This window comes from Neophocaena asiaeorientalis, unplaced genomic scaffold (assembly GCF_003031525.2).
Source record: "Neophocaena asiaeorientalis asiaeorientalis breed wild unplaced genomic scaffold, Neophocaena_asiaeorientalis_V1.1 scaffold681, whole genome shotgun sequence".
In the NCBI taxonomy this organism is placed as follows: Eukaryota; Metazoa; Chordata; class Mammalia; order Artiodactyla; family Phocoenidae; genus Neophocaena; species Neophocaena asiaeorientalis.
The window spans coordinates 1,424,824-1,439,217 of NW_020172271.1; the positions used below are offsets into that span (position 1 = coordinate 1,424,824).

Sequence of the window (14,394 nt, forward strand, 5' to 3'; positions counted from 1 at the left end):
TTCTGAGAGCACATCTTCTTGTGCTGGAACGGAGGTGAGGTGTGGTGATGTGCAGTGGTGAGGACATGAAGTTATGGACTGGAATGATGCTAGAATAATGCTTCTCATCCAGGAGCCATGCTCCCAAGTGGTTCTCCAGGGAAAGGCTATGTTGTCAGCGTGAGATTATTCTAGTTTTTCCTTAGTTACAGCTTTCTCCTCCCTTCCATCCAGACAGAGTCCCTCAGAAAGCTGAATGCTGCAGTGGCGTTGGCGAGGGCTGCATAGATTCTCTCCAGTGTGAAAGTGTGGCTCAAATAGAACTTCCTGTAGGTGTAGGAGAGAAAAACTTTCAATAAGATATAACACCTTAAAAGCTCTTCTGTGGGCACCTAGATACTTCTGTTAAATTTTTAAATTGTCAACTATTAATAACAGGTAACTTGTAAGAGTTAGTGGTTTATTGATAATACTTTACTCTGGAAAACATATAACCACTTCTACCTTCTTTAAGGGTCTCTCTCTGGTCAGACAGAGGCACAAAGGAAGTACTTAATGAATAACTGTTAAATGAATACATGGATGGATGGATGAGGGTTGGAGTTTGGGAAGATAAGGGCTGGGCCCCAGCTAGGGCCCCTAGCTCCTTCCCACTCTCCTCAGTGGAAGGTTGGGGTCCCCAAGGAGCTCAGGGAAGGAAAAGGAGCTCCCCCCTCCCCGCTGCAGAGGCAGACCCTCATGCCTCCCACACTGCAGGGAGAAGGCAGCTCTAGTGACGACAGCGTCCTGCTAGTCTCTGTCCCTTCAGAGCCACTTGCAGGAACTCCCAGGGCCCTCTGGTGGCCCTGGAGGTGCCATACTTAGGGTTTCACTCAGGCCAGTTGGAGGTAAAGAAGAACAGGGCAAGAGGAAAGAGGGCTGAGGGCTTCCCTGGTGGTGCAGTGGTTAAGAATCCGCCTGCCAGTGCAGGGGAAAGAGAAAGCCCGTGCGCAGCAACAAAGACCCAACACAGCCAAAAATAAATAAATAAATTTATTTATTAAAAAATAAAATAATAATTTAAAAAAAAGAAAGAAAGAGGCCCCCCACTCCCACCCTACAGCCTCCTGGAATCATCCCCAGGACCCTAGGACCTGAACCCAGACCTGAGGTAGAATTCCAGGCCTGTCCCAGGAAGGCAGCTGGATTAATCCCATCACCGTACCTATGAGTGGTGCCAGCTGGGGCCGGTGGAGGCTGCCAGAGTGCTGAGGAGTGAGAGGGGCTGCAGCCCAGTGGGGTTCTCTCTTTCCCACTCTCCATAGGTGAACGACTCCCTCCAACTGAGGTCTCGGGTGCAAGGGATGGCGTCTTCGCTGGGACGTTTTTTTTCTAGGTCAAAAAGGGAATGCATTTGTGTACTTTAATTCACAGAGCACTCTTACAGAGGCCAGCCAACATTTGCGAGGTGCTTATTATGGGCCAGGCGCTGTTCCAAACAGTTACAGGCGTCAATGCTCTTTTAATACTCACAACAACCCCCGAGAGGTCAGTGCTGCCATAGTCCCCATTTGATGCATGAGGATTCTGAGGCCCAGCAAGTTTAAGTCACTTACCTGTGGTCACAAAATGATGAGGCAAGGCCGGAATTCAAAGCCAGATAACCAGGCAACAGAGCCCGTGTTTTTACCACTACGTCATGTGAACAAGGCAGTACCAGTAAAAGGAGGCGACCAACGTGGCTTGGAGAGGTTAACCAAGTGAGTTTCCCTAGGAGATTCAGCTAGCTGAACTGGCAATGGCCTTGAACGCAGATGGCCTGAAGCCAGAGCCTGTTCCTGGTCCACTTGGCTTCAGCTACTCAAAGGGTGGCTTGCAGCCTAGCAGCCTTGGCATCCCCTAGATCATGTGAAAAATGCAGACTCAGGTCCACCCAGACCCACTGAATCAGAATCTGCATATTAACAAGATCCTCAGGGGACCATTTGCACATGAAAGTTTGGGAAGCACTGTGATAGGTCACACCACCCACTGATAGGGAGTTGAAAGATTCAACGACACAGGTAAGCTTGGGGACGCTGGCTTTTCCAAATGTAGCGCCCACGCTCTTTCTCTCCCTCTCTCTCTGTCTCTGTCTCCGTCTCTCTGTCTCTGTCTCTCTCTCTCTCTCTTTCTCTCTCGTCATCCAAAAGTTCCAAGAGGCTGGGGTGTGACTGTCCTTCCAAACTGAAAGGGTACACTACCTGGCCCAAAGAGAAAAGAGGGGTTCCTTCAGCTCCGAGGAAAGAGCAGGGTCCTGAGGACACCCCAGGATGGTTAACTGAAATCATCCTAGGGGCATCTTGGGAACAACAGTTCCCACGACACAGATGGCCTATGAGTCTGAAATTCTAGCTGTTCTCTCAAGTCCTAGAAATAAGTTTGAAATATTCTCTATTTCTGTCTTCTTTAATCTCATGCGGTATGTTTTGAGTGTATGTGTATGTGTGTGTGTGTCTGTGTTTGAATGTATGTGGAAAAACATTAATTAATGAATCACCATTGTATTAGCAGTCACATAATATGAGAAAGCACTTCTAGACTTGGAGAAAACATGGGCCAGCAGTCAGCTCTATTTACCATCTAGAACAGGGGTTGTGAACTGGCAGCCTCCGGGCTCACTTTGGTCTGTGGATACCTTTTGTTTGCCCACTAAGTGTTGGCCTGTACTGTACTTTAGTATTTTATGGAGTGGGGGGGGGTATGTGATATAAAAATTCACATTTTTGTTTTTTCTTGAAAAATCAGAGTATCTGGCAACCCCAGGCTTGTGTTGCAGCGTGGCAACAATTAGTTAAAGCTTTAATTGAAACGTTCACTTTTTCATGCCACTGTCCCCACCACTCCCTATTGTCTCCTCAATGCTGAAACCAAGTGTCAGCCCAGCTGTTGTTTTACCAATGATAGAGTTGAGAGGAAACCCAGCCATTTCTTATATCTATGACACTTAGTCTCTTTACTCCTCTATACCCCCTGCAGATGTTTGAGCTGCAACCCCTGGTTTGGATAATAGTTGGCACAGCTCCCCTGGGATCTACACATTCCTCTAAATCTCTAAATATAACATGATATTCTGACTGCCTCCTGAGCCAATTTGGAGGAATAATTTCTTAGTGGTGTGGTACACAAATATTTATTGAGCTCCTATTGTGTTCCCAGCCCTGTGCTTGCCACTGTAGAAATTCAGAGGCACCAGAAAAATTTAGTATTGGTTGAAGAAACAAGACTTAAGCCTATGAAACAATCAGGGATAGTATGTTGTGTAAGAGAGGTTATGAGCAAGGAGAGATTTGTCTGGGCAGGAAGGTGTCGTGAGTGGACCTGAAAGGTTAGGTAGGGTTTAGGGTGGCATCAGGAGGAAGGGAGGAGAGGGGGATGAATAAGGCATGGGGAAGGGTAGCTGAGGTTTGACCAGAGCAGAAGATTTGGGCTGGAGAACAGGAGGAGTCAGAGGGCTCCCATTTGAGGAGGGGACAGTGACCAGGTGAGATGGGTACGAGGGGAAAGTTCATGCAGGATCATCCATGCCATAATGAGTGGATCTGGGGTAAACTAGAACCCAGAAATAAATCGGGAACAGGGCTGCTGTTTCCAGAATGGGTCATGCTGTCTCACACAGACTCTGCGTCTCTTCCTAGAAACCCCGCCTCATCCACCTTGGCCAGCCCACTCTTACTTATCCTCTCTGACTCAGCTCAGACCCCAGGCCTTCTGGGACAGCTTCCCGGGAGGAGGGAGAGAGGCCTGCCTTTGTGTGCCTGTGGCACCCCAGGCTTGAGCTTTGAATGTTGCCTGGAAGGAGAGGTTATGTAATTTGGGGATTTACCCATCTGACTCCAAAAATTATAAACCCCTTGAAGGGGGTGCTGTGTCTTTCTTCACTGTGATTCCAAAGCCTTCAACAGTGTTTGGCACTTACCAAGTGCTCAGTGCATGCTTTTGAATGAATAAATGAATGAATGAACTAGCAGAAGATTGCTGCCGTGGTCCAGGCAAGAGATGATAAAGTGGACTAGGGTGGCATCTGTGGGAGTAGAAATGAAGTAAAGAATATAAGAAACATTTGAAAGAAAGGAATTAATAGGATTTGATGCCAAATTGACTATGGTGGCCAAAGATCCCGGAGGAACTCAAACTAAGGTACGGGAGGATGACGGCAACCCTGACGGCACCAGGAAAGTTGGGGTGGGGTACTAGAGGCAATCTTTTTTTTTTTTTTTTTTTTTTTCCTATATCTGCAGAGCAGAAAATCCTCCGAGACAAGGGTGCCCCGTGCCCTCCGTTACCTGGACTGTCCTTTTTCTTCTCTGTCTTTCTGCTGCTCCTGGAACTCCAGCCATTTCAGGATCAAGAAAATGGAAATCAAAAGGAAAAGAATAGAGCATGAAACTCTCATTTTAAATCTTGTTTCCAGTTATATTTTTCCTGATGCAACAAAAGCTTTAGAGGCAGATATAAATGTGAAAAAGGCCAGCTGTGACTATATTGGGTGGGTGTGACGCATATTAAAGTAGCAGAAGAAAAAATAGGGAAGGGGGAGGCGGGATGGGGTGGAGTTTGGGCAGCAGAACCCAGGCTGCTGATATTGCTGAGGTGGAGTGGGTGTGACTCCATCTGTTTGGTCCTGCGTCTTGGCCATTTATTTTATTTGCTGTACATTGCATGTTGCTGCCAACGTTCAAAAACCGCTATAACCACAACCAGACTAGAACCTGCCTAAATGAGGAGAAAAATCATCACTCAGGGCTGCATGCTGAAAAATTAAAGAGAAGAAACTAAATGTCTGTACAAAGCAATTATTGAGAGAAGGAAGCAAAAATTCAATGTTCCCTGTTTCTCACATCCCTCTGATCCGTCTTGTACATGACAGCCCAGACTCAGTTGCCATAGCTCCCTGGCTGGTCCCTCCACACCTAGCCTCCCTCTCTTCAAATCACTGTCACGGCAACAGCCAGCATGACCTTTTTAAAATGTACATGGGATCATGCCACTTCCCTGTTTAAAATGCTGCTAAGGCTCCCATTACACTTAAAATCTAAATCCATTCGCATGGCTTCCCAGCCCCTGCCTGGCTTGGTCCCTGTCCACTTCTACGTATGTCGTCCTACCACCATCCCCACTTCCCTACTGGCCTTCCTTCCCTTTCTCTGCACTCACCAAGCTTCTTCCTCAGGGCGAAGCCTCATTTGTTGCCTTACCCTGCACAGCTTTCTCCGCCCTTTAACTGGCTTGTGCATGTTTCTCCTTCAGGTCTTTGACTCCTCTGACCTCCTGGAGATATTAAAAGCTGTCTGTGCCGGAGATTGCCAGTAGGTCCCGAGCATGCCCTTTTTCCTTCTCCCTCCGGGGCAGAACATCTAATTTTGTGTTGGGCCCATGGCTATGTGGAATGGAGGCTGCATTTCCCAGCCTCCTTTGCAGCTGGGTGTGGCCATGTGAGTGAATTGTGACCAGTGAGGTATAAACAGAAGCCGTCCTTCCCAGAGTAATAAAGAAAATCTGTAAGTTAACATTCTAAGACAGTCAAAATATCTTGCTATTAGATACCAAGTATCTTCCTCCATTAGAGTCCAGGGCTCTCCAGCTCAGCAATGTGACATCTTACCATCTTACATCTTCCTTCATTACAGCTCTCTGTATGATATACAGAGTGACAAGCACAGTATAAATTCTTTAACAGCGGGCAACGAACAAGTCTTTTCCTTGTGTTAATAGTTTTTCTACTTCCAGCTCAAGTTAGGATTAATAATACAAGCTAATTTTTTTCTTTTTGGCCGCGCCTCGCAGCTTGCGGGATCTCAGTTCCCCGACCAGGAACTGAACCCAGGCCCTCAGCAGTGAGAGCGCAGAGTCCTAACCACAGGACCGCCAGGGAATTCCCTACAAGTTAATATTAATTGAGAGTTTATTACATCCTCCTGTAAATTTGCTGAGGATGGGCCGAGCACTTGATGCACGTGAGCTCATTTAATCCTGACACGAACTGCTTGAGGCTGGCAGTACCGCAATTTCTACTTTATAGGTGTAAAAACCAAGGCCCAGCAGAGTTAAGCAATATGCCCCCAAGGGCTCATAGTCAGAGTGGTGACTTGGGCCCAGGGTTGTGTGAGCTCTTACCCATTATGAGAGATTGCATCCTCTGAGCTCTCCTGGTTTTCAGTTTATTACTGGCATTCACAAAGAAAACTTTCTTTTTTTAAATTCTGTCTCTGAGTTGCTGGTCCCTGTTATGACAAAAATCTCCTTCTCTCTGACACCTCGTTTTTCTCTTCTGGTGACATTTACTAAATTTTTTTCTGTTCTTCCTTTTCTTTGACACCACAGATCAAGTTCACTAGGACCCCGGTTCCCATTTTATCTTTGCTCTCTGGCCGTGGTGCCCTGTGGTCTAAGTGCTCTCGACCTCTGTCTCTCTCATACCAACCGGTCTTAAGACGCAACCCTAAGTCATCTGTACATGTAAGGACATTTCCTCAGGCATGGAGAAGACAGGCCTGCAGGAGGGAGCTTTCCAGAAAACATTAAAAAAAAAAAAAAGTGACTATAGAAGCTCCATAAAGTTCAAGCAGAGGCCAGGCAAGTAGGTAACGGAACCCAGTGACAGATGATGACATTTTAAACAACGTTTTGATTACTTTTCTGTAGGACTAGAAACTAGTTTAGAAATTAGGTTTTACTTTTCCACCTGTGTTACTAATTTATTCTGAATATTGAAGAAGCTACTTTCCATTTTTTATAAAATTCCTCCTCTGGGGTCAAGCCCACGATGCTTGTGGAGAAGAATTAGGCAAAGAGACCAGGAAAAGGTTGCCCTGAGTCAAGAATACAGACTGTACTGAGGGGCAAGACTTCATGCACCTCCCTGTGCCCATTGACCAAGATAACTTGGTTTCTGGATCTCCCAGCGCAGACCATCTGGGGACGTCATGCCGGCTGGATTTGAGTCATGTACCTGAACTGGTTGTGCTGGTGCAAGTCGGCAAAAATCTGAGAGAGGGCCTCACTCTCCCCCTTGGCCATCAGCTGCGCGAGGCTCTCACTGGGCTGGGAGGCTTGGAGTTTCTTCTGCACTAACTAGATGGAGGAAAAAAGCAAAACCAGGTGTAAGTTCTCAGCGTCTCTGCATTTTCCTAATATCATGGTCCAGACCCTAAAGGTTAGAACTCAGCTGTCCTATCAGACAGAGCCATGCCAACTGCGCAGAGAGGCAATTCTGAGGCCATATCTGTTTGTTTATACCCCCGTACTGTTATAAATATCCTTTGGTGTCCTGAGAATAACATTGTCCCTGAAAACTTTAAACATAATTTAGTAGATAAGCTATTCTTATTAACATACCTTAATATGTTATTGAATAGCCTATTAATATAAACTTTAATAAAGCTTATGCTACTTGGTTTTCTATTTAAATGGAAGGGGATTAAATGTTTATTGTAGGAATTTAATGTTTTTCAAATTCATTTCTCTAAGAAATAGCCTACGTTGAGCTACTTTTTATGCCAGAGTAAAACTGCCTTTTTTCCTGTTGCCTGTGATACCCCAGAGATGCCCCAGTTGTGCACACAGCTCATAGCCATTCAATATTTATTGAATATCAACTACGTGCCAGGCACTGGGGAGTCGAAGTGATGAAAACAGATAAAAATCTCGGCCTTCATGGATTTTGTGTTGTAACTCAAGTCAGGCTTCTGTTCATTATACTATAAGGCCTGGGGCAAAAAGGCCCAGGTGGCTTCCCTGAATTCTATCAAATATTTAAAGAAGTAGTAAAACCAATTGTCACAAACTCAGAAATAGAGGAGGAGGGAACACTTCCCAAATTACTCAGTAAGGGGAGTATTACCCTGATACCAAAGCCAGGCTATCACAAGAAAACTACAGACCAATATCTCTAATGAACATAGATGCAAAACTCCTTAACAAAATGCTAGTGAACCAGATCCAGTAATATATAAAAAGGATCATACAGACCGTAACCAAATGGAATTTATTGCAGGAACACAAGGCTGGTTTAACATCTAAAAGTGAATTAATGTAATATACTATATTAATAGAATAAAGGACAAAATATGTGATCATCTCAGCAGATGGAGAAAAAGCATCTGACAAAATTTAATACCCACTCATGATAAAAATTCTCAATAAACAAGGAATAGAAGGGAATTTCCTGAACCTTATAAAGGGCATCTACAAAAATCCCATGGTTAACATCATACTTAATAAAAGACTCGATGTTTTTCCCCTAATACCAGGAACAAGGCGAGGATGTCTACTTTTGCTACTTCTATTAAACATTGTACTGAAGGTTCTAACTAATGCAATAAGGCAATAAACAAATAAATGGATCCAAACTGGAAATGAAGTTAAGCTGTCTTTATTCGCAGACGACATGAATGTATGCACATATGTAGAAAATCCCAAGGAATCCACAAAAACTACTACAACTGACAAACAAGATTAATACACAAAAACCAATTGTATTCCTGTACACTTTCAATGACTGATGCAAAAATTAAATTAAGAAAACAATTCCATTCACAATAGTATCAACAACAATCAAATACTTAGGAATATATTGAACAAAAGAAGTATAGAACTTGTAAACTGAAAGCTACAAAACATTGCTAAGGGAAATTAAATTAGATTGACATAAATGGAAAGACATTTGATATACATGTATTAAAAGACTCAATATTGTCAAGATGGCAATTTTCCCCAAATTGATATATAAATTCCACATGTCCTTATCAAAATTCCAGCAGGCTTTTTTTTTTTTTTTTGTAGAAATCGACAAGTTGATCCTAAAATTTACATGGAAATGCAAAGGATCTGGAATAGCCAAAACAATTTGAAAAAGAGCAAAATTGGAAGATTTACAACACCTAATTTCAAAACTTACTATAAAGCTACATTAATCAAGACATTGTGGGATTGGCACAAGAATAGGCAAACGAATCAATGGAACAGAACTGAGAAGCCAGAAATAGAGCCTTACATTTATGGTCAATTGATTTTTGGCAAAGATGCCAAGACAATTCAATGTGGAAAGGATAGGCTTTTCAACAAATGGTACTAGGACAGTTGTATATCCACATGCTAAAAAAAAAAAAAAAAGTACTTAAAAAAGTACCCCTACCTCACATCATACACAAATATTAATTCAAAATGGATCAGAGACCTAAATGTAAGAGCTAAGTCTTCTAGACTTCTAGAAGAAAATATAGGATAACATCTTAGTGACTTTGGGTTGAGCAAAGAGTTTTTAGATACAACACCAAAAGCCTGACCCATAAAAGAAAAAATTGATAAACTGCATTTCATCAAAATTTTAAACTTCTGGGTTTCCCTGGTGGTGCAGCGGTTAAGAATCCACCTGCCAATGCAGGGGACACGGGTTCAAGCCCTGGTCCGGGAGGATCCCACACGCTGTGGAGCGCGCGCTGCAACTACTAAAGCCTGCGCGCCTAGAGCCCGTGCTCTGCAACAAGAGAAGCCACCGCAATGAGAAGCCCGCGCACTGCAACGAAGAGAGGTCCCTGTTCGCCGCAACTAGAGAAAGCCTGCGTGCAGCAACAAAGACCCAACGCAGCCAAAAATAAAAATAAATAAAATAAATAAATAAAATAAAAATTTAAACTTTTGCTCCTCAAAAGACATCATTAAGAAAATGAAAAGACAACTCACGGACTAGGAGAAAATATTTACAAATCATACATCTGATAAAGGACTTGTATCCAGAATATGCAAAGAACTCTTACAACTCAATAAGAAGAAAACAATCAATTTAAAAATAGGCAAGGGACTTCCCTGGTGGTCCAGTGGTTAAGACTCTGCGCTTCCACTGCAGGGGGCCTGGGTTTGATCCCTGGTCAGGGAACTAGATCCCACATGCATGCCACAACTAAGAGTTTGCATGCCACAACTAAGAGTCTGCATGCCACAACTAAGGAGCAGGCGAGCTGCAACTAAGAAGCTGGCCTGCCTCAACTAAGACCTGGCACAACCAAATAAATAAATAAAATAGATATATATTTTTTAAAGTTTCAAGAAAGATTTGAATAGAAATTTCACCAAGAAGATACATAAATGACTAATAAGCCCATGTAAAGTTGCTCGACAGGAAACCCTAATTAAAAACATAACACATCCACTAGAATGACTTTAATTAAAAAGATAATACCGGGCTTCCCTGGTGGCGCAGTAGTTGAGAGTCCGCCTGCTGATGCAGGGGACACGGGTTCGTGCCCCGGTCCTGGAAGATCCCACATGCCGCAGAGCAGCTGGGCCCGTGAGCCATGGCTGCTGAGTCTGCGCGCGTCTGGAGGCCCGAATACCGCAAAAAAACAAACAAATAAACAAAAAGATAATACCATTGTTTTGTTTTTGTTTTTGTTTTTTTTGGCCGTGTGGCTTGTGGAATTTTAGTTCCCTGACCAGGGATTGAACCCAGGCCCTCAGCAGTGAACAGAGTCCTAACCACTGAACCGCCAGGGAATTCCCAACAATACCATTGCTGGTGAAGATGCGGAGAAACTAAAACGCTCATGCATTACTGGAGGGAATGTAAAATGGTACTGTCACCTTGGAAAACAGTTTGCCGGTTTAAACATAAACTTACCATATGACCCAGCAATTCCAATTCCTTGGAATCTACCCATGACAAATGAAAACATACCCTAACATACATCTATACAAAAACTCGTACACAAATGTCCACAGCAGCATTATTCATAATAGCCCCAAACTGGAAACAATCCAAATGTCCATCAACTGGTGAATAGATAAAACATGGTATATCTATACAATTGAATACTATTCAGCAATTGAAAGGAATAAATTATTGATAATCTGTGACTCTACCCTAGAGTTGGCCCCATGCTATGATATGGATGAACTTGAAAAACCTTATGCTAAGTGAAAGAAGCCAGACACGAAAGCCTATATATTATAGGATTCCATTTACATGAAATGTTTCAGAAATATGAGTAGAGATTGAAGACAGATCAGTGGCTGCCTAGGGCAGAAAGTAGGAACAGGGAATGACTGCAAATGGGCATGAGGGAATTTTTTAGGGTGATAGAAATGTTCTAAAACTGGATTGTGGTGATGGTTGCACAACTCCATACATTTATTGAAAAATTTGAACTGTGCACTCAGGTGAATTTTAATCAGTAAAGCTGGTCAGAAAAGGCCTAAGGCAAGGCTTCCCAGGGTGCCCCCGTATCAGCTCACTGAAGCTCTACAGCTCAGCTCTGACCTTGGCTGGAGGAGCCAATGGTGCCCACTTACCTGTGAGTCTCCTGAGGGACTGCAGCTGTTCTTGGGTACCAGGCAGTGAGTGACGAGAATCCTAGGGTCTTTGGTGGTGATGGACAGGCCCTTCTGCAGAATTTGAACCAGTCGGATCCAGAAGTGGAAGACAGTCTGAGGATGGTCAGGGTGGAGCCTCAGGTAGTAGATCTTCTCCGTGACTGTCCTCAACCGCAGGACACGTTGAAAGCGGTCACAGACCTGGAGCTCCACAAACTTCAAAGGGAGAATCCTGAAGGCGTGAGGGAAGACACATATTGCTTCTGATCCAACCCTGTCTTCATTAAAATGAGGAGTGTCTCCTTCAGAACCGAGGCTTTGGTGGGTAGGAGAGAGAATGCTTAGCACAGTGGTGCTCAAACTTTGGGGAGATCAGATTCACCTGGGGAGCTTGTTTAAAATGCAGATGCCTCAAGATAACCCCAACGATTCAGATTCAGTAGGTCTGGGGTGAGCCCCTGGAATCTGCATTCTAACCTCTACCCATCCTGCCATGATTCTCATGCTGGTGTTCCCTGGATCCTGCTTGAGAGGGACAGCCTGGGAGTAAGGTAGCTGGGATCATAGGGCTTTTCAATTTCCTTCTTGAGAGCACAACAGGAGCTGGGTCCCACTGTCCAGCTTGTCCATTCATTGACCTCAATGCCTCCATTACTCTTCCCAAAGGAGCTAAGACTCAAGGAGCTGGCTTTGGATCTAGTATTAGTCAGCTGGGTCTGGGCTGTACTTGCCATAGGTGTACCTATAACATAATGGAGAGGTCTATCACTGAAGCAACATGGAGCAATGAAGGGTTTACTTGGACTTCTGGGAATACCTAGAGATTCCTGAGATATCCTACAGAAGAGGCTCAAACATCTAAAAGGGCCGTTTCATCCCCGACAAGCATAATGTTACAGCTCCAAGTGAGACTTCGTTCCACTCACTTTCCCAGTAGGAAGACTGCAATGCAGCAAGTAACTTGTGACTCAAAAATTAGTTGAGTCTAGTTAGTTGCATAAGGACTAGAACCTGCATCTCCCAGCCAGTGCTTCATCTGCCAGACTGCCTGGCTTCCTTGCCCCTTGGCCCCAAGTGGAGAGATTTCCTAAGAATTCAGTGCAGGGAATGCAGCGAGAAGGAAAGAGGGCATGTAGACTGGCCCTCACTCCTGTCCACTTTATGGCCCCCCTTTGCCCCCCTTCAGGATGCTTACCTCTTCAGGATGATCTTGGGGGCTATAGTTGGTTGGTTCCATGTCTGGCTCTGCCCATGGTGCCATTTGACGTTGGCCATGAAGAGGATGTTGGGAAGAGGCAGGCAGGGCACAGAGGAGGTCACCCCAAGGGCCGTGGTGTTGGAGGCTTTGTAGATGCCTATCCAGTTCCTGCTCTTTTTGACCTGCAAAGCAGCACCCCCAGGGTACAGTCTGAGCACCGGCAGAAGCAGCAGTACGTTTTAGGCGAGAGTTTCTCAGACTTAGCACCATTCACAGTTTGGGCTGGATAATTCTTTGCTTGGGGGAGGAGCTGTCCTGTGCATTGTAAGATATTTAGCGGCGTCCATGGCCTCTGCCCAATAGATGCCAGGAGCAATCTCCACCCTCCCCCCATACAAATTGCGATAACCCAAAATGTCTTCAGACATTGCCAAATGCCCCCTGGTGGCAGGGGCAAAATCATCGCTTGTTGGGAACCACAGTTTTAACCTATATTGGTTAAACAACTGTACCAGTATTTACTTTACCTACTATTAGCGATTGCCCACAAGAGTTCCTTGACGTGTGTCACACTTCTGTGAATCCTCCCCAGACTGTTTCCTGGATTTTCTTTGAAAAACCTGTCCTTTGGCACTTTCTTGAGGGGCCCTATTATCTCCTGCACCTTTTCTGCACTGTCAGGTCCCTGTAACTTCCAAGTTCTGTTTATTCTGGGTTCCATCTGGCCTGAGGGGAGCCCAGACAAGGAAACAAAAATGCACTGAGTGCCGTTGCACTAAAGCCTTTGCCTCCTGTGTTTCATGGAACAGCCAGGTCAGTCCCACCCTTATTACAATAGAGGAAACTGGGATTCAGGGTGTGCAGGTCACCTTCCTGATGACACCTCCTGATAAGAAAGCAGTGGACCGGACTCTGAGCCCAGATCTCTCCGGGCATCCAGCTCCTATTCTTTCACCCACCAACATTTCTGTTCCGATCCCTCAAACGGCAGCTCATTTTACTGCCTCTTTGTTCATCTGCTTTGAGCTGACAGCCTGGAGGAGGAAGTAAATTGAGGGAGGAAGCTACCAAATCCTCCACTCAGAGCAGACAACACTTGACCTCTCTCCCCAGAGTGACTGCAGGAGAAAACCTATCTGGAGCTCTGCAAAGTCAGGGTCAGATGGGGTATCCTTGCCTTAGGTTCCTCTCTTTGCCTCAGTTGTCACTCCACTCCAGTTCCAGGGCCAGACTCTCCGTCACATTGTGGGAACAGATTTAGAGGAATCAAGGAGTGCCATTCTGAGCGGCCCAAGAGTACCTGGACAAAGTTGCTTTCAAACACCACCGATTCAGGAAACAGGTTGAATTCTGGAGAATGAACCATCTGGCAGAGCAGTCCCTCCTCCACACCCAGGCCCACTCCAGGATTTGGTTCCCTATCCACAGGAAAGAGGCGCCTGAATTCTTCCCAGGCATTCAGGGAAGGGAAGGTTGGATAGGATCTTGTGACTTTGACTGTCTTCTTCGATTTGTTCCAAGTCTTTCTATGTGGAACTGATGACAACATTTCCGCACATGCTCAGGGGCCTGCTGCGCATTTGTCCTGGGATCTCTCTCTTCCCTTCTGGCCTTGGGCAGCTGGCCAAGGCCTGGGACCACCAATCAGATCACAATGATGAATGGATGACATCATGAAAAACCAGGGCAGGCCTGCAGGAAAGGGAAATGCAGAGGAGCCTCCCTTTTCCTCCAGGGTGCTTTTACAGCTTGTTTAGTGCCCTGACAGCCCCCAGCCCTTCTCAGGACCTGAGCTCCCCCAGAACTTGCTAAGAAAGTACTGAACCAGGCACAAAGCAAAGAAGGAAGGCTGTTAGGAAGCTCCTTCTGCTTCTAAAAGGAAAATACCC

At 45.1% G+C, this 14,394-nt stretch overlaps 1 protein-coding gene across 1 annotated transcript; it reads right to left on the minus strand.

Annotated features, from left to right (window-relative positions):
• Positions 1 to 1,183: 1,183 nt before the first annotated feature.
• Positions 1,184 to 14,054, minus strand: GARIN1B (golgi associated RAB2 interactor 1B). The gene is made up of 7 exons (XM_024763194.1): positions 13,806 to 14,054; positions 12,503 to 12,687; positions 11,287 to 11,539; positions 6,950 to 7,071; positions 4,284 to 4,327; positions 3,076 to 3,078; positions 1,184 to 1,350 (listed from the first exon to the last, which is right to left on the minus strand). The coding sequence occupies exons 1-7, from the start codon at positions 14,052 to 14,054 to the stop codon at positions 1,184 to 1,186; spliced, it is 1,023 nt and encodes a 340-aa protein (XP_024618962.1).
• Positions 14,055 to 14,394: the final 340 nt, after the last annotated feature.